Raw genomic sequence first — 22,137 nt, 5'->3', positions numbered from 1 at the left:
GTAACCCCATTTTTCATTATAAAACCAGAAGCAGAACATAGAGTAACCCTTCAGGATGGTTAATATCAAAGGCCATATGATTTAATCTAGGCCTGACCCTTGGAGAGAGTGAATTGGGCAGCATCTTCTAGGGATGGGGGGAGGGGGATGGTGAGGAAAAGGAGGTAAAAAACTAGAAACTGTTGTATGAATTCTTGAATTGTTGTAGTGTTCTTATCCCCATGATCAGTGAATAGTGAGAGCCTTAAGAAGGGCCTGTATACCCTTTATTATTGCCCAGGGCAACCCAGATAGAAGCTGAGGATCCCAATTTCCTCTACAAATGGTTTTTATGGGGAGCAGAGCCAACCATGCGGCACCTTTACCATAGGCACAGAAGCCTGTCCCCTCCCTGGTAGTCGGGAGGGCCATTTGAGACCAAGCAGACCACTCAGCTGTGGGGAAAAGAGGGTATTTATTAACCAACAGGGGGTAGGGGAGCTGAGCCCAGGCTCCCCACTTTGTCACATGCCTGTTCCGCCCACCTGAGTGGTGAGTGGGGGCATTCCTAAAGAAATGTAGCTGTTCTCACAATAAATACATTCATTGTGGGGTGGAGGTGGGAGAGGATGGGTAAAGGGCAGTAAAAATCCGTGAGATTCCACGTTCTCAGCTACAAAAATAACAGTCATCCTCACCCAAGGGGAATGGGGGAGCTCAGTCAGGATTTGATTGTCCCATATGGGCCTGGAGACTTCAGAGGCCCCTGGACCCTGAAAGTGCCCCGGTGAGGTAGGACAGGGGTGGGAGCCAAGCATCCAAACTCCCAGCCTCTGCCCTTTGCATAGTTCCAAGAACGGGCTTCATGTGCCAGGTGAGACATCAGATCTCTCCTTCCCCTGCTCTGGTCTAAGGGTAGCAAATGCTTGGTCCCTAAAAGGAAAGCTGGCTCATTGAGTGCAGTGTCGGTCACCCATTCTAGGGAAATGTCTTCAAGGATAGCTTAATGGAAGAGGGCTCTCCTGAAATGTCAAAAGACCAAACTCAACAGATAGGGGAGGCCCAGAAGGTGCATGTGAGTGGAAATGTAAGCACATGTGTGTGGGGAAGGGACATGCCTGGAACTCTGTCACTCTTGGGAGTGACCAAGGTAGGGTGAGGGAGCTGACTCAAGCACATTAAGGGAGAAGAGGGGAATGAAGGTCTTACCTCTTTAGGCTCTTGCCAATGAGGTCACCACACACAAGGGGCTAGGACTAGGACTAGGGAAGAGGACTAGATAGGATGGGATGTGGCAATTGGGAGGGTACCCAAAGTCCAGAAGGGATGAAAAACAATGTACCAGAAGGTAAGGGTGGGGGCCCTGCAGCCCAGCTGATAGACATTCTTCCATGTGCACATCTGAATGTATGCAGGGCTCAGGATGCTCTGGTAGCTGACAGAGGTCTTGTCTGGTATCAGTACCATCTAGCACATAGGGCCATGCAGAGGATGGTGACATTGAGGCCCTCTGGACCTGCAGAGCCCTGCCTGAGAGAAAGAAGGGTTTGAGCAGACGAATGCAACATGAGGATGGAGTCCTCTCTTCTCGGGTGCTTAGGTTAAGGCCACAAGAACGGGCTGCAGAACCTGAGGGAGTACCTACCTCTGAGGAGCACCGGTTGGCCTGGGCTGCTCACAGATGGATCTGTGGAGACGAGGAGGGGGCCTTGGCTGGGCCTAACTCTGGCCAGCTGTACAGGGACATCAAAAAGTTGGGAGAAGGGCCTGGAGTTGGGGGGCAGTGAAGGTAAGGTGACTGTGTCGGGGAGGCAGCAGCCCAGCCTGGGGCAAGACAGGCTGGCTTGGAAGAGCATTCGTCCTGGGAGGCTGGGCTCAGACAGAGCTCTCATCCAGGTGCTCTACGAGCTGTGTGTGCTTCCTCTTCTCCAGGATGCGGCTGAGCTCCTCGGCGAAGGAGCAGGGTCCTGCCGGCACTCCATTGTTGCTCTGCCTCAGGAGCACATAGCTGTTGCCATTCATCCTGCGCAGCCGGCTGGGCAGTGCCACAAGCCCATTGGTCAGCTCAGCTGGTGGCAGTGGGGGTGGTGGAGGTGGTGGGGCCGGGGCTCCTTCCCCAGGGATGATCTGGAGACAGCCACCCTCCAGGCCTCCTGCCCCTTCCCCATCGTCACCCTCATCTTCCTCTCCGGGGCACTGGCCTGAGACTGTCTGCAGCTGCACAGCAGAGCCCCCTGCCCTGCTGGCCCGACCCAGCGAGTATTTCCGTCGGTGTCCTCGTCTGCCTCCCCGAAGACAGGCCACGTAGAGGAGGGAAGAAGCCAAGATGAGGCAGAGACCACCAAGTACAGCAATGGCTAGCACATAGAGCAGCCTCACATCAGGTGCCAGTTGTGCTCCTGGCATAGCAGGGGCTTGCGGAGCCGGGGCAGGCGTGGCTGGCCGCACCGTGAGGCTGTAGGAGGCCAGTAGGGTGCGGAGGCCATTCTCCTCAGCATAGCAGCCATAGTTGCCACTGTGCTCGGGCTGTGTGTCTGTCACCAGCAGCCCATCTATACCCACACGGTAGCCATCCTGCCCATCACTCAGGCCCATGCTTCCATTGAGCAGCCACAATGCCCGAGCCAGGTTGGATGGCTGGTCACATGGCAGGAGGACATCGTCACCCCGGAGCACAGAGCGGGTCTTCGTCGGTGGCGGTGGCCCTGGAGGGAGTGGAAGATAGGAACAGTCAATGCCTGCCTATCCCAGGAAGGGCACTAGAGGTGGCAAGCCAGATGGTTCACTGTTATGTCTCTAGCACCAAGCACAGAATCGAGTCATGGAGATACCCAGCCCAGCTCTCTGCACTTAAGCTTGCACAGGAGGTTCACGTTGGCCCTTCCCTCTGGTTTCAATTCCCGACATCTGCCAGTGATGCCTAACCTCTACCTCCAGCACAGTGTTCTCTCCTGAACGTCAGAATTGAATATCTTCTACATGCTGGACATCAATATGAGGTCTCTTGGACATGTGACAGGAACTATGGCCAAAGCTCCCTCCCAAACTTCACCAGGTCTTTCCTTTGAATTGTCATCTCCGTGAATGGTGCCACTAGCTACTCAGTTGCTTAAGTCAGAAACCTGGGAGTCTCCCTTGCCTCTTTCTCCCCCTCACCTTTGTATCTAACCCTCTTGGGCCAACCGAGATTATGCTTCTGGAATCTATCTCAGACCTGTTCGCTTCTCTCCTCCAGCTGCTGGTCCACTCTGGTCCCCATCTAATCCATTCTCTGTGCAGCAATGGGATGACCTTTTAAAAACACTCCGCTGATCATGCCACTCCCCTACAGTAGCACTGTCCCTGCCCACTTCTCCAGCCTCTTGTTGCTCAAACACGCCAAGCTTGCTCTGCCTGCTGTTCCCTCTGCTTGGGTGTCATCCTTCTCCCCATGTCTCCTACTTTCCTAGTTAACTTGCAGGGAGAGAACATAGCAGTGATCCAACGCACAAACTCCAGTCCAACTGCTTGGAAGCACATTTGAATTCTGACCCTGCTGCTTAACAGCTGATTGGATTTGGACAATTTACTTATTCTACCTGTGCCTCAGAGAAGTTGCCCCTTGCGGGGATGATGATAACGGCACCTCTCTCATAGGAATGTTGTGAGAATAAATGAGAGTGCATGTGAGTGTTTGATCAGAGTCTGGCACAGAGAAAGTACTCAGTACATATTAGCTATGATCATTAACTTTTGTTCCTCCTTCAGATATCAGTGCAGTCATCTGCTCTTCCTTGGGGTAGCACTCATTATCCTTCAAACTATTGTCAGAGTTATGATGATTCTTTTTGCAACAAAAACCAGTAGAAATTATACTTAATTGTGATCATGTGATTGCCAGTGCTGCCCCCTGGCACACACACTTGGCTTTAAGCCCCAGACGTGACAAGAAACTTCACACCTTGAACCTGTTTCCTCATTTATAATTCTTTTGGGAAACAACTGTTTGCTGAACACTTACTCTGTCCCAGACACTGAAAGTGCACAGACATAGCCATTTAGATGCATACATATGTATACAAATTCAGCCAGGCCCACACACACGTGAATGTCACTTACTTGCATCTCTGTTGCTCTCACAGCCTCTGTTTCCTCTCTCTATGTCCTGTATCAGTGCCGTCCTGGAGAACGAAGAGCAGAACTCATGAACAAGAGAAAATGGGCTTCGGTTTCCCCAGTGGAATTGTCAACGGGGCTGTTACCAACAACTGGCTGTCACTCCCCCTATAGCCGGGTAGGCCATCCTCCTCCCCTCAGGCCCTGATGCTCTGGGCACACAGGACCCTCATAGCCCCTACCACCTCCCACTTGCTACCCTGGGACCTGTTGGCTAAGGTGGTCTCCATGCAGGCCTGGCTGCTGGGGTCCCAGCCGCAGTAGGGGTCCCGGGCCAGGATGCAGTCATAGCAGGAACGGTAGCGGGAGCAGCTGGACAGTGGTAGCTGGATGACTCCACCGGAGGCCCCTACGTAGAGGCTATGCTGGGAGCCAGAGAGGACAGCTGATCAGCAATACCCTCGCTCCCACTTACAGACACATGTACGGCCACTTCCCAGCCGCCTCACTCCCCCGCCCCGCGCCATTCCAAAAGGCCATATTGAGGGTCATGAGTTAGGGGCTACCTGCATAGGAGAGATAACCAGATTCTCCACAGACTGGGGCTCCTTGAACACTTGTGTCTCTTCAATAATGTGCATCCCAGAGCCCAGGACCACGGCCTTGTGGATCCAGCCATCAGCTGGTATGGAAGAGGCAGAGGGTCAGACCCCAGCAATGAAAACTGCAATAGTCTAATGAGACCAGCTTGGGAGCCATAAGGTCAGGGACAGGATTCAGCCAGTAGCTGTAGGCCCTTGGGACATTGGGAACTTTGGGCTTATCGTGGCAGGAATTATTGGGTTCGAAAGCATTGTGATTGAGGTCAAATGTCACTAGTTGGTGACAGGAGTCAGCAGTCACCAAGAACCAGTGGTCACCAGTGTTTTGTGATCAAGGGTCATCCAGGGGCTAGAGGTCAACAGGGATCAAGGACAGGTCAATAGTCACCAGAGGGCTTAGGTTAGGGGTCAGAAGCACCTGTGCCCAGAAAGAGCAGGTCATAGGTGGGTCCAGCAGGTGTGGTGACAGGTGTCCCTGTAAGGTGTGTATAGCGCACACTACGCTTGAGCAGCAGGGGTCTTCCACGCGTGGGTACCACGGGCCGAGCCATCAGTGGGTGCAGCTTCACAAAGTCCAGGACTAGCGATGGCAAGTCCTGGGATGAGTTGTAGCCTTGGCTGCGCAACACATCTGTGATGCACTGGGGTGGGAGACGGGTGGTGAACCTCAGGACTCCCCACAAGAGTCCTACTATCCATCCCAAGGTTTGTCTTCCTGCCTGTCCTCCCTATAAGGCCAGACCCTCCTGCTCCTTCCAGGGGTTCTGCCTACTCAGTACTGGCCCCAGGCCTGGGTACTCACTGAACCAGGCCGAGGATCTGGTACCCTGCCCTCATAGCGGCCCCAGCGCCGAGCACCATCCTGGTATTCCATGTAGGGACCTGCAAAGACAGCCTGCAGCTCGGTCAGGTCATAGCGGCAGATGGCTGAGGCCTCCAGGGTCTTCCTAGAGATAAGACATAGGAAAGAGGGCTGAGTTACACTGACTGGAGCCTGCCTCCCTGCCACTTTCCCAGCCTTGAGCCCACTGTTGCCCTGGTCAATGCCAACTCCAGGCCCACAGGGTCTTCTGAAGGTCAATAGGCCATGTAGCCTCTGTTCCCAAGTTAGCTGGATGTGCCTGAAATCCTCTCTGTAGCCAGCCCTCCCAACAATGGATCCTATCTCATCCTCAATGACCTCTGCTACAGCTCCTATGCTATCCCTAGTTCCTTGCCTCCCCAGTATCCCTGCACTGACCACTGTGTGGTCAGCGTGAAGGCCGCATAGAAATGCGTGCGGGCTGATGTGTCAGCGTCCAGGCTGCAGACACCACGTAGTGTCTCATACTGTGGAATGTGGCAGATGAGACGCGCCTTTAAAAAGGAGGTCCACTTCTTCTGCAGGATCTTCCTCCCTCCTAGGTCACCCTAGGGAGGTAGGGGCATGGGGTCAGAGGCCAGCGTCAGAAGTTCAGCCTCTATACCCTTGCCCCAACCTCAGTCCTATTCACCTTGCACACACGGGCCACACGGGCCACACGGTGGCTGCTGCGGCTCTGAGCAAAGCTGCCAGAGCCCTCCTCAGTGGCACGCTCCGTGAAGAAGTAGTAAACCTTGTCATCATCACCCACTGCACTGGCCTTGCTCTCCCGTACCAGGATGGAGAATACAAACTCGGCATCTGCAGGTGAGGCAGTTCAGGTGGCTTCTGAGATACGTCGGGAGTCTCTCTCCCAATCTCCCACCCCTCCTCACTCAATGATACAAAGGAATAGGCAGGCTCACCTGGGGATTTGGGGAAAGGATGGTCAACTGCCCAAGGGAGTAAAGATGAAGAAATAGTCCCCTGCCCCCCATCATCCTGTGCCTCATCCTCCTAACCATTGAGCCAGTGCATGGGTGCCTCTTCAGTCCTCAGGGAATGAGGGTGGCGGCTTCGGCGGATGTCAGGAATGCTCTGGAATTCATATCGCGTTGCTGTGTAGAGGCCTCCATCTGGGGCAGGGATATGCCAGGCATGTCATATACAACAAGGCACATAATACACATGGGGGGCAAGTCCTAGCAAGCAAGCTTGTGGATGAGAGACTGGGGTGGGGAGAAGGGCACACTCACCAATAAGGAGTCCTGTGAAGCCACGGGCTGGGTCATAAGGACACTTCTCCTTCCCCTCCTCAAAGCTGGTTGGCAAGGTGAAGGCCTCAGCATCCTGGGGGAATGAGAGTCCAGAAATCAGTGGTTCCAAGGACAGGCAGGGGTAAAGGCCCAAGGGCTGAGGCAGGCATACTCACAATAGCTGCACAGAGGGGCTGGAAAGCATGAGTCCCGCATGCATAGAGGTGAGTGGCGTTGAGCCGCTGCAGGAATCGCACGTGGTTGAAGCACTCAGTCTGTGGGTAGATGGGGGAGGGTTATGGGTCCCAGGTCTCCTTAGAAGCCTCTTCCAGTAGTCTAGCTTTATAGTCTGGCTCTTATCCCCACCCACAGGACACAGTTCTTTCCAAGATCCCAGTGGGCCTTCCTACTTCCCAGAACACAGAATATTCCCTGTCCTTTAACTCCTCTGTCTCTTGGATTATCTGATATACTCTGCCAGCTTCTCCTGTATCTCCTGTACTCCCAGTTCAGGGGCTCCCAGGTTCTCACCATACTAAGATGCTTCTCTCACATCTCCTTCTTAGCAATGTCCACCAATCTTGGAGCTTCTAGACCCCCTTTGGAGTGATACTACCTAATCCATCCCCAGGTTCCAGCCCCCTCTCTACCTGATATCCCATAGACACATCAAACTCATCCTGTCAGAAAGCAAGTTCATCCCCTCCTCCCTAACTGCATCTTCCCTCCTAAACCTGTTCATCTAGTCTTTCCCATCTCTCTTCATTCGTGTTTCCTATTACTCAGTCTAGAAACCAGGAGTCGTCCTCGCTGCTTCCCATTTCTTCACCCCCACATTCAGTCCTGCTCCCTAATTAAGTCTTTGTCCTAAATGTCTCTTGACTTGGCCTACTTCCCCTCCACTGCGCCCACTTGAGTCCAAATTACTACCTGACAGCTCTCCCAACGCTCTGCCACTCTTTATAAAAATGACTTATTTAATCGATGAATGAGGAATACTTGTACACAATGTAAAATTCAAAAGATGCAAAGGTGTATGTTGTAAACAGAGTCTCCTTTTTATCCCTGTTGTCTTCAAAGGAGACTGCTGTTAGCATTGTCTGACGTTTCCTTCCAGAGAGATCCTACCAAATGGCACAGACTTGCAACCCACTTTCCAAGGCATATTTTTAAAAATGTAAACCAGATCATGTCACTGATGTATTTAAAACCCCGTCAGTGGTTCACCAGAGTCCTGAACATGGAGTTTCACATGCTCCCGGCCCTGCAAGATAGTGCCTTGCCCCTTCCTCTGGCCTCATTCACTCTACTCCAGACACACTGGCCTTCTCTACCCCTCAAATGCCTTGAGCTGTCACCCACTTGACTTCTTTGCCTTGTTAATGCTTCTTCCTCCTGCCCGTTACCCAGGATTTGAATCCACGCAGGCTTCTTTGTTGCATCTTGCTCCCTTGCTGGGTGCAGTACTTTGTCACCCATCCATCCGCTCCACCAGCCTGCTCAGGCCTCCCTCCTTTGACCCACGCAATGCCCCCAACCTCCCCATTGCCTTTCCTGCCTCCATTTTAATCCATCTAGTGCCTGGAGCTGAATAAATATTCCTATAGTAATGTTTTCCCAAGATGCTTACATTTAATAATGGGGAGAGGAGAAAGGAAATCTGTGGTGAAATAAGTTGGAAACCATGGGTAAAACCTACCTTTACTGAGGACTTCTCAGAGCCTTAAGGGATTGCTGTGCATCATGGGACGGAGCATGTAGCATTTCCCAAACTCATCTGATCATTGAACCATTTTTACTGAAAATTAAAGTTCCTCAAAACAAGCTTTGGGAAATGTTCTCTCTACCCAAAGTGAGGTCCAGGGACCAGCGGTGTCAGCTTAACCTGGGAGCTTGTTAGAATTGCAGAATCTTGGGCTGTTCCCAGACCTACTTAATTAGCATCCGCATTTATAATATACCCTTGTGATTCATGTGCACATTGAAGTTTGAGAGTCTCTAAAGTAGAAATTCTCAATGGGGAGGATACCCACTGTTATAGAATAAAATCCAAACCCCCTGCTGGGCATTTACAGTCCTCCATGACCTGGGCTCCACCTGCCTTACTAGTCCCATTTTCTACCCACGCTACACCAAGAAGCAGCCTTTGATAGAAGCTCCTAGAGGCATCTCTTTAAATACGGCTGTCCCAGCACCATTCCTGACTCACTGAATCAGAATCCTTGGGCTGGTGGACCTTGAGAATATGTATTTTTAAAAAGCTGTCCAGATGGCTCTCTTACATAGCCAGACATAAGACCCCTGAAGACACTTGTTCTTTAGCTAGCAAAGGCTTCACCAATACCCCTCCATGGGATACTGAGTTCTTGAGCTATTCCTTGACCAAAGCTTCATTTTTTCTCATCTCTAAAATGGAGGATAATACCATTTCATAGGGTTGTTTTAGAATTAGGTGATAATAGCTAAGTAAACACTTACTAGAGATTACTTATTGTTATCATGATTGTTATTGGGGAGCCCAGAGGAGATTAAGATGCCATCACAGACCAATTTATTAGACCGCCAGATGTTTGGATTAGAAGTACTGCACCCGGGGCTTGCCACACCAACAGTACTTACGATGTTTATTGTGATTGCTGCAACTGATTCGCTGATAATTAACTGTCCATTGGTGTTCCCATCAACCCTGACATCTCCAATTGAGGAAGAGGAAAGGAGCTGGGGACAGGGCAGACCACATACCTGATTGTTTTTCCCTTTTTGATGACATTTGCTTTGCATCTCTGGGGAGGCTTCCCAGTGGATCTGGAGAGGGGGAAATGATAGAAGGCTGATGCACTGACCCCGATACGCTCGCCTTTCCTCATTATCTGTGTGACCAGGTGATAGGGCTCCAGGGGAGTGGGGAAATTGGGTTAGGGGTAAGTTTCAGGAGGAGCTTTGAGAGTAAGGGAGACCTGGGTTGGGAAGGGCAGCATTGTCTGACCAGGGGGCTCTGGAAGGCTGGCAGCATTTCTAGAAAGTTGAGGTCCCAGGGAGCTGGATGAAGCTGGAGAACCTCTGAGTGGTCCAAGTGCCAGGGGCTGACCTCTTTGTGAGCCCCATCTCCTATGTCGTGAGCATTGAGAGAGAACAGGGCACCTCGGGCTCCCACCAGCAGCCTTGCTGAGGCCTCCTCCAGTAGCAGTGTTGAGTAGTTCTGGGCTGGGCCCTTGAAGTGCCGGGTCCCAGAGAGCTCTGGGGAGAGTGGAAGCTGTGAGCCCAGCTCTGGGGCTGCCTCCCAACCCCCTGCCCTGGCTCCTGCTGCCTTTTGAGGTTGGTGAGGACATCTAACCTTCATAGGGGATGGTCATCCGTGGGGTGGCATCTAGTTCTCTGGATGGTCTCCGCAGTGATGGTCCAGGGACTGCAGTTGCTGCGAGGAAGCTCATGAGGAGGGGCCAGAGCCTCCCCCACATCTTCCTGGGGAGGCCCAGACCAACAATACTCTCAAGGGGAGCTAGGGCCAGAGTCAAGGAGATTATGGGAAGAATAGTCACAGGGGTCAAAGTCCTGGGGGGTCACTTGGAAGGTCAGGCGTCATGGGGCCAGGGAGGGTCCTGGAATTGGGGAGGCATGGAATCACAGGATTGTGTGGCCATGGAATCCTAGGTAAGAGGTCAGAGGAATGGACGGATCACACGCTGTCTATCTGCATCAAATACAAACTCCATGGTGAGAGGGAGTTGGGGGGTCATAGAGGGGCTGTAAGTCACTGACGGGGTCACCCTGCTCCGACAACAGGGCTAGTCCTGGTTCTCTGAGGTCCAATTTCTGAAGAAAAAACAGGAAAAAAAAAAGCCCTTTGATGTATGTGTGGGTGGAAGGTAGATGACATTTCTCCTAGACTTCAGGGGGTACTGAAGGGAGGAGGCCCAGCATTCACAGAACTCCCACGTCGGGATGGACTCACAGTCATTCTGATGCAGGAAGTTGCGTGGTGGAACCTGTCCTCTTTACAGGTCCGAGACTTCCCCCAACTCAAACCCTAGGTAATAGCCCTCCTTTGACCAAGTCAGAAGTTTAGCTACACCTCTATCTTGGTGGAGCTCAGGATCTCAGAGAGACTGCCTTCAGACCCCGAATGGGCAGCAGCTGGCCTTGCTGCCTGCAGGGGTGCCTTATGCAGGAAGGCCTGAGCAGAGATGTTTAATGGGCCGTTGTTTATTTTATCCAGTATTCCCTTTGTTTTTTCTTTTCCCTGGCCTGAGAGCTCTCTCTGGAATTTCTCTTTAATTAGATACTTCTTGGCATTCCTCTCTGAGGGGGTGCATATCTCCACCCTGCCCATTCGAGTCTGTACTGCATCCTCTGGCTAGGCATCTACACATGCCCCTACCTGCAAACAGGCATTCACAGGCATTGGGGGAGGGGGGGGGCGGTCTAGATCCCCTGGCTGCATGGGTGTAATGTTTATGCAGGAGGCTATAATGTGCAAACCCATTTAATTGAAACATGAACAACAAGAAAAAGGTGAATGATGGGATCCCTGAGCTCTTGGTCACCTCCCCTGGCATATATTGAAGACTATTCTCACACCTGGCCCTCCCTCAAGCCAACTCAGAATGTGGTACATGGCACAGAGATTGGGGTTATACTGAGCTATGTAACAGGCCTGATATCTGAGGTGGCCCCTGAAGGTTTCTTGAACTGGGCTAGGCATGAAGGAAGCCTGACCCACCCAATCTCATTTAGATGCCCACAGACCGGGTCAGGGGTGTCACTGGCCTCTCCCCTCCCTTCTAGGTCAAATATTAACTATGTGGCCTTGAAGAGAGGGGAGGGACTAGGAAGGTGGCCAGAGGGAGAACAGGAATTTGGAGCGTTTATTTAAGAGGTAAAGGTCACCACTGTAGTGGGCAGAGCCCAGAGTGGGAGAATGGAGTATGAGTAGAGAGAAAAGGGTCCCTAGACCACAGAAAGGGCATCAGCTACTGGTTTAGAGGCTGGGGCAGTAGGAGGCCCCAGGCAAACTGCCCACACTCCACCCCTCACTGTGGAGGCACACCTGTTTACCTTTTGGGCCTCCTATTTTCTTAGTGCAAAAGGGTTGAGGAGACAGATAACTATGAGAGATCAGTCCTTCGGATTGGGCAGGGGGAACACACCCCAGGTCAGAGGAACCACTCAGAGTGTGGTACATGGCACACTTACACAGGTTTACACAGGAGTCACATGTGCCCACGGGAGGGTGATACGCATGCATACATGTACACACATATATTCACAAGAGGCTATGAACACATGTATTCACAAGAGAGTCATGCACATGCACATTCACAGGGAGGTTTGTGCACACGTGTCTGCAACATGTGTTCATAGATATTCACCTGTAAGGTTGTATTCACATGTCCATTCATTCATCAGGTCACATAGCCTCAGAGGTTAACAAGGAGGGTTAAAAACCCACACATATGCATATGAAAGATTGTACACCTATTCACAGAAGGGTCCCGCACATACACACGTCTGTGGAGGGACATGGACACTACTAACTCATTGACACAGTGGGTCAGCTATCATCATGTTCATAAAGGGGTCAAGTACATGTGTTCACATAGTCCTCAAACACACAATTACATCTACGTAGAAACAAGCGTATGTACATACAGGGGGCCAGCTATCGTTGCAAGCTCGGAGGCTGCCAGTGTCCACTGAGGGTGAGATGCAGAGCAGAGCACTGCCTCCCTTCTTAAATGTCCCAATTCTAAGGCCAGATACCAAGTGTATGTCTTTGTGTGTGTGGGAGATGGAGAGAGGTTTCTGACTTCATATGCTCAAATGGGATGGGTGTATAGGCCAAGTCTGCTCTGCAAGGGAAGAAGAGGTACCTAACAGAGGGGAGGATGCCCCTGGTTTTAACAAAAGAAAGATGCATGGAGTGCCTAACTTAGCACTCTTCTACACCCAAGTATGTTGCAGTTCTAGATAAGAGAGTGGGGCACGAGTTCTCAGCCCCTATTTAACCTGTTGGGAGAGGGCGGGGCTAAACGGAGGGGCGGAGGCGCCCCCCCTCCCCGCTGCGCCCCGAGAGAGACACACACACACACACACACACACACACACACACACACACACACCAGTTCCAACAAGGCTTCAAGGTCTTCAGTCCACACCTCACACTCCACCCCCAGTCGCACAGTTTGGGTTCCTCCCCAGGGCCGGCCCCTTGAACTCTGATCACCTTCCCACTAGGCAGATCCCAGGGCAGGGGAAACTGAGGAGGGGAGGACCCCTCCCCCCGAACAAAATCAATGTAGGATCAGCAGGCTCTCGACCTTCATCCCAGATGTCCACCTGCTTAGCATAGGCGGTGTCTCCTTCTGCCTAATAGAATGGTGGTCTCTCCGGAGAGCCCCTCCCCCGCTACCTCCTTTCTCCACCATCTTTCCAGTTCTATCCTTTCCTTAGGTCTAACCTCAAGTCTCTACTGCTGCAGCTTGAGGACAAGCTCTCCTTCGATCCCGCCAGACACCAGAAGACATGACCCAGATCCCGGGTACAGTGTTCGTCACGCGGGGCTCGTTTCGCTCGGGTCCCCGACTCTGCGGTGGCGGGTCTGCGTCCAGTGCGGCCCGAGGCCTGGCCTGCGCCCCTCTAGAGCCTTTATGCGGGACTGGGGGACTTAGCAATGAGAAAGGCCTGGCCCAGCTTGGAGGGTGGAATGGACATGTGGAAGGCCTGGCCTGGTCCCTGCCCCCTGGCGCGGGTGCCACCGCTGCCCGCACTCCCTGCCTCTCACCTTTGCGCTCGGATCCTTGGCCATAGAGACAGCGACGCGCAGCTCAGCAGCCCCAAAAGCACCAGCTGCGCGAAGGGGCCGCGGCCGGAGGTGGGGCGGGGTGGAGGCGGGGCCGGAGGTGGGGCGGGGGCTCGGAAGGCGGGACCAGGAGGCGGGCGCGACAGGGTGGGGTGGACGGAAGGGCACAGTTCTTATTTCGCGCCCTCTACTCTATACAATAGAGACATTTAAGGCCAAGGATCCCACTTAACCGTCCGGCAACTGGGGTACCCTGTCCGCAACGGCCGCGGCTCCAGGATCGTGTCTTGGTGTTGGCCTCAAGCCTCCGAGTTCCCTCTGCGGCTTATAGCCCACCTTCTCTCCCCTCTATGCCTGATGCCTCTGACTTTCCTACTGCTAGAGTCGTGCAAGCTTGTCCTCTGGGGGCTGAAAACTCTCCGAGGGCCCGTCCTCACTTCTTACTCTCCGGCTACCCCTCTTCCGCTGACTAGGATGCGGCGGGGAACAGTGTGTGGAGACCAGGCATTGGGGCAGCTTTGAACACAGAACAGGGTCTTGATTCAGAGGTCCAGGGCCTCCTTCATATGGTCTTTCAGCCTGAGGTGTGGGTGGGTGAAGGGAGTCAGGTTTAGAGGGATATTACAGTTTGACCAGAAGTGCACACAGAAAATGTTTTTCTGGATAAATAGCCACAACCATTTGCACCTGGTCCACTCAATCAAAACTTAGACGTGACCCTCTTCAAAGACTGGGTCACTCAGACATCTGCCTTCCTTCCATCTCATCTTGGACATCAACGTTACTCCAGATCCTTCAGTGCACTCCTCCCAGTCAACAGAATATCCTGTCCTTCCTAGGCTCAATCCTATTACCAGCAATCTAGGAAGCACCACCAGAATCAACCTCCGAACTAGGCTGGTCTTCACATGCCATCTTTGGACCTATAGTTTCACCTCAACTCAGGCTATGTCTCCTTCCCATCCCCTATTAAAGATACCTCTACGGTTTGACCCAAACCCCAGCTCTACTCATGACCTGGCCTAATCTCTTATCTATGACAGTATTGCTATGGGCCCAAGAGCAGGACCAAAATGATAAGGGATACAGGGACATAGGTGACTCTTGCATGTGCCTAGGAGTCTGTGCTCTGGAGGGACAGATAGTAGGGGACCAAGCGAATGAGCACTGGCCTGAGAGTTTGAACAAGATTCAAGTGGCTCCGTCATTATTTAACTGAAGATGCCTTGGGAAAGACAGATCATCCTTTTCTAAATTCCTCAAAGCTCAGTTTGGCACTTCATCATATACAATCTTGTAGTTTGGGCTGCTGTGTGTGACAGCAGACTGCTAGACAGCAGGGCCCACATCACACTTCTACCTCCCCCAGCACTCTGCAAATAGGATGTGTATGCGGAGGGGAGGTAGCTGGGGAGAAATGCTTTAAGTGTACATACACATTTGCAGAATGCTCAGCTTCATTTTTTAAAATTGTACCCTCATTCTATCCCGAGGCACTAACAGCCTCATTTTATAGATGGGTAAACAGGCTCTAAGAGGTTAAATAATTTGCCCTGAAATTATTCTCGTGTTTACAGAGAAGACAATCAGGACTAGAAAAGCCTAAGAGGCAAGCAGGGTAAACCTGAAGGGGTGTGTTAGTTAGCAGAGCAAAGGTGAAAATGTACAGGTTTGTGTTGGGAGAGTAGGCAGAGGGAAAGGGCATGAGAAAGACAAATTTGATTTGATGAGATGAAACATCCTAGTGGGAAACAGAAAAGTTAGTAAGTAGTTTGGAAAAGATCACACAAGAAAATCCTGAAAGCTGATGAATTGGTAAGGAAGTCCAATCTGGGAAGACTGGGAAAGGCACGGTTAAAAAAAATTAATGTGCAGTCCTTGTGGCAAAGTGGGTTGGGGGTGACAGTGGAGGATGGGCAGGGAGACTGTTAGACCTCAAGTATCAGACAGGAGAGAAGTTAAATTCAGGGGGGCCCAGTGGGCAAAGGGACACAGTTTTTCATGTTCTCACAGAACTCACAGTGCTGACTTTGGGTACCTCTGGAGGTGGCAAGTAGGCCAAAGTGATTTGGTGGTAGGTTCAGCATCCCACTCACCTACACTCTACGAGGCAAGCCTTTCTTTTCTCTGGTACTCTGATGGCAGACTCAGAAATCATACATTTTCAAATGAATAAAATATGCAACTCACAATGCTGAGTTCTAGTATGGCACTTGCTAAACTGTAGTGGGCAGTTACTTCAGTACCTGATAATGTAGATTCTGACCATATTTCTCTCTACTATTCTCCCACTTCAATCTCTGTACCTAATAAAATGATCAGATGTGATGGCAATTAATGGAACTTTCTATATGAAACCCCTTTGATTGGTATTTTTTTTTTTTTTGGTAAATCAAGCTGATAAAATATGAATAAAATATACTGACAGTGGAAAGGACTTGAAATCAAACTAAGAAATTAATCCTTAGCCATGAATTTGTGTCCTGGGACATAGGCAGGTCCTTCTTTGAGGTTGTTACTCATCCTTAAAGTCACTACCTTGGCTGCTTCACAGGGCTGGTGTGAGGATCCCATTTGAAAACCTTCTGGTGTATTTCACAAACAGAACACAAATGGAGGTTTTGTTTTTGCCAGGCTATTCTCCCCAAATGTCGTAGCAAAGTGGCTGAGGGCAATGCTGGTTGTCCTCAGCCATCTACACACCAGCGTTTGGCTCCAGGCTTTGCACAGAGCAGTTACCTACTGTAGCAGGGATCCTAGGTGAAGGGGGTAGGCATGAACTCCTGATACTTGAGCAGAGGTTCCCTGAGGCAAAAGAACTCTGGTCTAGTCAAGTTGTCCTGCTTCCTGTTCACTGAGGCATTTCTGTTCCTGCTTTGCCATCTCCACCTGTGGTTTGCCCAGCACTCTCCCTTTAGATGGTATCATCTTTATTTTGGCCACATTACAGCTGAAGTGCTTCTTCAGTAGGGACTGTCACCAGTGCAACAATGCTGTAGTCTCACTGTTCCACTGTGCCTCAGAAGCCTGTTTTGCCTGTTAAGTTTTCCTCCCAGCCAGTCGTCTTGGAGTCAGACCCAAAGCTGGGCCTTCTGGTTTGCCCTCTCTTGACTGCAGCCTGGGGAATGGTTAGCAAGGAAAAGGGTGTGTTAGGATATGTCCACAAATGTTGGAAAATCACCACCCACCACCCCTTTCTCAACTTTAGCATGCTAGGTTTTTTTTTTTTTTTTTAAAAGCCATCAACTTATTTTACCAGCAAAGAGATGGACAGAGAAGCCTCTGGTGCTATGTCAGAATACAGCACACATACACTACAATTTTAGGAGACAGTTTGCTCAGGTATCAGTGAACTCCAAATGTCTTAAGATCAATTTTAATTGTCATCTGAGAAGAGCCTCAAATTAGAGCTAAATAACATCTAGCATTTAGAGTTCTATATGCCAGGCACTTGCTAGCTAAACATTTTTCATGCATTAGCTCATTTAGTCCTCACAAACTCAGATAGACACCATTATTATTCCTTTTAACACAAAGAAACGAAGGATCGGTAACTCGCCCAAATCAAATGGTTGGTGTGGTGAATCTGAGATCTGAGGTCAGGACTAAGGGTAAAGTCAAGGCCCTTAACTTGTACAAGGCTATGCTGCCTGTCTCCCAGTAAATTATTAGGCAATGTCTCTGCTTCTGCCTGGGCTGTCACTCCCCCACTTGTTAGAGAAAAATGCTCACAGCCCATCTTCTCCCAACTAGTATACTGGCATGGTTCTGGAACTTGCAGGTTCTGGTAACCATGCCTAGACCCTTCTATGATTTAAGAATTACTCTTGTGAGAAGGTGTCAACCTATGTCTCCCCCAGCTGGCATATCTAAAGCTGTATCTGCCTGGAAGGTCGGTGATCCTGAGCCCTGCTTCTGCAGTCTGGCTTCTCCTTTCTTTGTCCTGGGCTCTAGAACAACGGGGCCAGGCCAAGGATATTCTTTTCCAGTCCTTTGCCCAATAAAAGAAAGTATTTTCACCTGAATACCAGAAGGTAAGATTCATGACAGCTGCTTGTGTTGTTCACCACTGAATCCTCACTGAATCCTAAAAAGAATGCCTAGCAATAGTAGGTACTCAATAGTTGCTGAATGAACAAAGTGAATGAGGTAATGTAAGAATGAGATAACTGAATTTCTGACTGTAAAGTATATATTAACTGGGTTATATAAAAGTGAACTATATATCACTACAGCTTTATGTATTCCAGAAACAGGAGACAACAAACTAAAAAACTGATTGGAGAATCTAAAGCAAGAAGAAGAAAGGAAAAAATCTGTTTAAAAACCAGGGGATGGTGCAGGGGAAGAAACAAGACATTCCAGATACTTTACCATGCCCACTCCCAAACAAATATTACCAAACACATGTTCAAACTGAGAAAAAGCCATTTTAATAACACACATACATTCATAGGACTTTAAACAAGATGTAGTACAAAATCGTAAAAAAAAAAAAAAAAAAAAAGGAAAAAAAAGGGAAAAAAAGGGAAAAAAAAGGAAATCTGCATTTACTTGTAAACTGCCTAAGAGCTGGTGGATTATCTGGCTGACAAGACTGCCCAGGGAAAACAAATGCACAGATACTGAGGTGCACCAACACTGTTAATGCGTAAGAAATAACCACCACAGATCACGCTCTACATGCCTAGCCACCTGTACCCTAATCTTGCCTCCTTAGAGACAAATCAGGGCAGTACTTCCCTAATTCTCCAACTCAGTCATTTGTTAATGGGTCACCTCTTAAATTTTTACTTTTTTTAAATTTAAAAATTATTCTTGGTTTAAAGACTCCACACATTATTACTGGCCAGTCCCCACCAACTACACTATTTTGACAGACATAAAAACGCAAATGCTCCAACTGAGCCTGGATGACAACACTCCATTTCCTATCTTTTACATCTGGGGAGATTTTTGTGAAGTCAAAAGCAAGCTATTACTTGTACCTGAAAACAAAAACAAAATGCCAACCTTCCAAAAGGTGACAAAGGCACTACTGCCATCAGGAGATAGACAGAAAATGTACAAATGCTGTTACTTTACTGCTACATAGATGCATTTTGTGCATGGAGAGCCTCTTCACTTAACATGGTATAACTAATAGAATTATATTTTTAGATAACAAGAAAAGCAGTTTAGAAAAGGCAAACAGTTACACACAAAAGCATAAATACGAGTACCTTAATTTTCAGCTTGCAATAAGGGTAATAAGTTTGACATACATATCCAGAAAATAAGACAAGGTGATTTTTGGCACAGTAACATTGCCAAACACACCACCACTCAGTGCAAGCTTTGTATGCCAAGTCCAAAAAGTGGCCTGACATTCTCTGTGCAATGAAGATTTCTCCCCCACTACCATCCCATTCACTGGGTGGGCAACAACAGCAAGAGGGAGACAAAGCATGGGGACTCAAGAGGGAGGATAATACTTGATTTGGGAGAAAAACCATGGAATACTTGTACCAAAAGAGAATCACAAAATTTTTATGAGAACCCAAATGCAAATACTGACTGGAATATGATGACCCAGAGATCGAAGACATCTACCAGAGTCATAAATACAAGGGCCCAAATAGACGTTTGGCCATTTATTTTAAAGGGACAGATGAAGTATTTTTCTCTAATGGAGAAAGATAATTAAAAATAGAGACTTTCCTTACTGGAACTGTTAAATAAAAATGTTATCAAAGTGGTTTTAAATTTGATGGGCAGTTATCTGTTGAAACCGCAATACAAAAAGGTCACTTAAAAAAAAACCTGAATAACCCACTTGTCCCCCCATCAATGTACACGATTAGAAAATATTTACACACTGTAATTACAAGCAATATAAGCAGTATTTTATACTTTGAGATTTTGTACACTTTACACAATGCAAAATGAGAAAAATATGAACACTTATAAAATTACGCACAAATAATGTATCTACAAAGCATTAAATTACAGAGCGTGAAAGCCCCCATTGTTGGGCAGATAGATGCCAGAGTTTCAAGCTTCTGTCAAATATAACTCTTTGTATCTATCTCATTAACCATAAGTGGCATTTTCTAACAATACCCTTGAGAGGTAGTATCAAGATAATAATACTCTTACCAGTAAACTCAACACAGAATAAAACTTTTGTTGGTCTGACTTTTACAGCCTCATTCACCCAGGGTTCTTAGGAACTAGATTTACTTAATTTTTCCTATAAAATCTCTAACTGCTCAATGCTTGACATGGGCTCAAAAGTTACTGATGCTATTTTAAATGATAAATTTAGGATTAAATAGTTTTTACTCCTAAGCCTCAATTTAGAGGTAGAAAACTATTTTTCAAAATTTATTTTCTCCCCTCTCAAACTACAAACATCAAGTTTGATTCCTTTCTCCTCCATTATCTTTCTCCCCACAACTTAGAATGCTGAGGACAGCAATGTCATCCAAGTCAATATTAAAAGAAAGAAAAGAAGTTGGTATTCTCTTAAGAAACACACCCTCCTAAAAGAGACATTCAGTCAACAAAAGAAATCTTCAGTTAGTTAGTAAGAGTCTATTACTATCAAAGGCTTCAAAGGGCCCTTGGGCTAAGACCAGCATGTGCACTTCTACTAACCTTCCACCACTTAAACCAAAGGGTGGCTTTCCAGTGTTTAAGAATTTAGAGCAGCTGTGGTTTTCAAGTGCAACAACTTTAAAATATAAGCACACACACATACACATGCGTGTAGTGTCCTAAAGAACAAACACCATCCAGGTCTCTGCCAAGGTTATTGGAAACTTACTTGTCCAGATCTTTAAGCTTTTACAATACAGGCTTCTGTAATATGGCTATCGAGGGGCCAGAATTCTAAGATTTAGCCAAGATTCTAATATTTAACCAGTATTTAAAAAAATCAAACTGCATATTAATATTTTGGCATAAAACAGAGCCACTATTTTATAGCTTAAACTCTTCTCCTTAAGGGGATCTGACAATATACCAAACTTGTTTCTCAACTGTTTAAATGTATTTTCAAAACCTAACAGACTTATAACCTTGAACTGTGAAAGAAAATGTAAGGATTGAAACCTCTCTGTGGTTTATAGGAGTTACAGAAGAAATTTTCCCTTTTTGTTACTGAACTCAGTTATAAGCTTTCCCTTTGAGTCTTAAAATAACTAAAAGGGAAAATTAAACCCAACTGGAACTTGATCTTAGTTTCCATGTCCAACTCGGGTTGGTACAAACCCTTTCTTACATATTTCCTGTGATTATCCAAGTGCCACAAATACAAAAACAGAAACAAAACAAAACCTCCAAACGAAACCACCCCCCAAAACCACACACACACACAAACCAAAAAAACCAACTGGCTTAAAATTTAACAGAGGAGTTAATAGGGGCAGGTTAGCCATGCAACTATTAGCTGCTTCTACTCCTCCCTCTATTATAGGATTTTGTTCTTTAAAAAGGCCAATTGCCTTAATTAAGCAGATCATGTTTCATATCTGCTTCAGAAATGGCAATTTCTTCATTACCAGCTTCATACTAGATACTCAAGTGGCACATTTGCTGCACATTTTCTTAGCATTCCACTGGGTTTTGTAGTATTCCTTTCAATTCCTCTAGAAAAGGCTCTTATTAAATTTCTCTTGGTTCACATTTTTGCTGCTGCAACTCCTGTTAAGAATCTGGTACCCAGAAGTCATGAAGCTGCCCCTAGAAAAGGGAAGGGGGGAAAAAGAGGATAAAGGAAAAGATTATGAAATAACTTTTATAAAACTTCTAATTATTTTTCTAAGAAAATAGGCTTTGACAACTAAAGTAATAAAATCTTTATCTTGTATATTTCTCTGAAATTTTATGGTAACAGATTCGAGTTTCACATTTTGTGGTCTTACAATTAAAAATATAAAATAATTATAAGACAATTTCTCCTCACCAACACACATGAGTAGAGGGTTATATTTAAGAAAATTAAGTAAAATGATAAGCCGATTAAGTTTTGGTTTTAAATTAATTTTGTTTTAATGCCACATCAGCAAAGATGTGGCCAGCCTAAAAAGAAGTCTACTGAGGTTACGAACAATAAAATAACAGTAGCTTAAGATTTCTCAAAGACTTCTCAAAAAGAGTGTGCATATCTTAGGAAGGACACCAACGGCAAGATCAAAATGTCTTAAAATAGTGAGATTGCTTTTCATAATTAATCTTCAGTGTTCCTGTTACTCTGGTAAAAAATATAAGGAACTTCTATGCCCTATCTACTGAAAGTGTGGCTCCTGGACCAGCAGCTCTGGCATTAATCTGAGAACCTGGTAGAAATGCAGAATATCTCAGGTCCCACTCCATTTACTGAATAAGAATCTATGTTCCAATGAATTATTAGTTGATGCTTATCCACATTAAAATCTGAGAAGCATCATTTTAGGTAATCCTATATCAGTTCATTTGTAAACAAGCAAGATAGCAGAATTAATAGTAGGTATTTAAACAATGCCCCTCTTAAGCAAAGTTTCCTTGGATATGACACCAAAAGCCTAGGTGATAAAAGAAAAA

The 22,137-nt window shown here is 47.8% G+C and overlaps 2 protein-coding genes across 5 annotated transcripts in view; both read right to left on the bottom strand.

Annotated features, from left to right (window-relative positions):
* Positions 1–69: 69 nt before the first annotated feature.
* On the bottom strand, positions 70–13,643 carry SEMA4G (semaphorin 4G). Of its 3 annotated transcripts, XR_001593885.2 has the most exons (16): positions 13,555–13,643; positions 10,108–10,586; positions 9,862–10,010; positions 9,516–9,578; positions 6,950–7,048; positions 6,774–6,867; positions 6,540–6,653; positions 6,170–6,339; positions 5,917–6,086; positions 5,479–5,623; positions 5,095–5,317; positions 4,641–4,756; positions 4,342–4,499; positions 4,078–4,139; positions 1,625–2,684; positions 70–1,509 (listed from the first exon to the last, which is right to left on the bottom strand). XR_001593885.2 is itself a non-coding variant. In XM_016120054.2 (15 exons), exons 2-15 carry the CDS (start codon positions 10,229–10,231, stop codon positions 1,855–1,857), a joined length of 2,517 nt encoding a protein of 838 aa, XP_015975540.2. In that variant the 5' UTR covers positions 10,232–10,586; positions 13,555–13,643; the 3' UTR covers positions 70–1,854. The 3 variants fall into 3 exon arrangements, 1 of the variants encoding a protein (XP_015975540.2); XR_001593886.2 differs by lacking the exon at positions 13,555–13,643 and having other exon boundaries at positions 9,915–10,010; positions 10,108–10,224; XM_016120054.2 differs by having other exon boundaries at positions 70–2,684.
* Positions 13,644–16,806: 3,163 nt separating this feature from the next.
* The window catches only part of SLF2 (SMC5-SMC6 complex localization factor 2), a 37,939-nt gene continuing 32,608 nt past the window's right edge, over positions 16,807–22,137 (bottom strand). For both annotated transcript variants that reach the window (XM_016120049.2, XM_016120051.2), the window contains exon 20: positions 16,807–21,297. In XM_016120049.2, the coding sequence (XP_015975535.1) occupies positions 21,262–21,297 (36 nt within the window). In that variant the 3' untranslated portion in view covers positions 16,807–21,261. The remainder of the gene's footprint in view (positions 21,298–22,137) is intronic.

The sequence above is a fragment of the Rousettus aegyptiacus genome, unplaced genomic scaffold (genome assembly GCF_014176215.1).
Source record: "Rousettus aegyptiacus isolate mRouAeg1 unplaced genomic scaffold, mRouAeg1.p scaffold_m13_p_6, whole genome shotgun sequence".
Taxonomy (NCBI): Eukaryota; Metazoa; Chordata; class Mammalia; order Chiroptera; family Pteropodidae; genus Rousettus; species Rousettus aegyptiacus.
The sequence above is the reverse complement of the archived record's forward strand: the minus strand, read 5'-3'. Positions and strand labels throughout refer to the sequence as shown.

Bases quoted from the DNA above. Each gene is read 5' to 3' on its own strand.
- SEMA4G (XM_016120054.2), bottom strand. From the start codon at position 10,231: ATGTGGGGGAGGCTCTGGCCCCTCCTCATGAGCTTCCTCGCAGCAACT. The intron at 7,049-9,515 runs GTATGTGGTCTG...ATCTACCCACAG, and splicing joins AAAAAGGGAAAAACAATCAG to ACTGAGTGCTTCAACCACGT. The intron at 4,757-5,094 runs GTGCTTCTGACC...CTTCCATACCAG, and splicing joins CCTGCTCTTTCTGGGCACAG to CTGATGGCTGGATCCACAAG.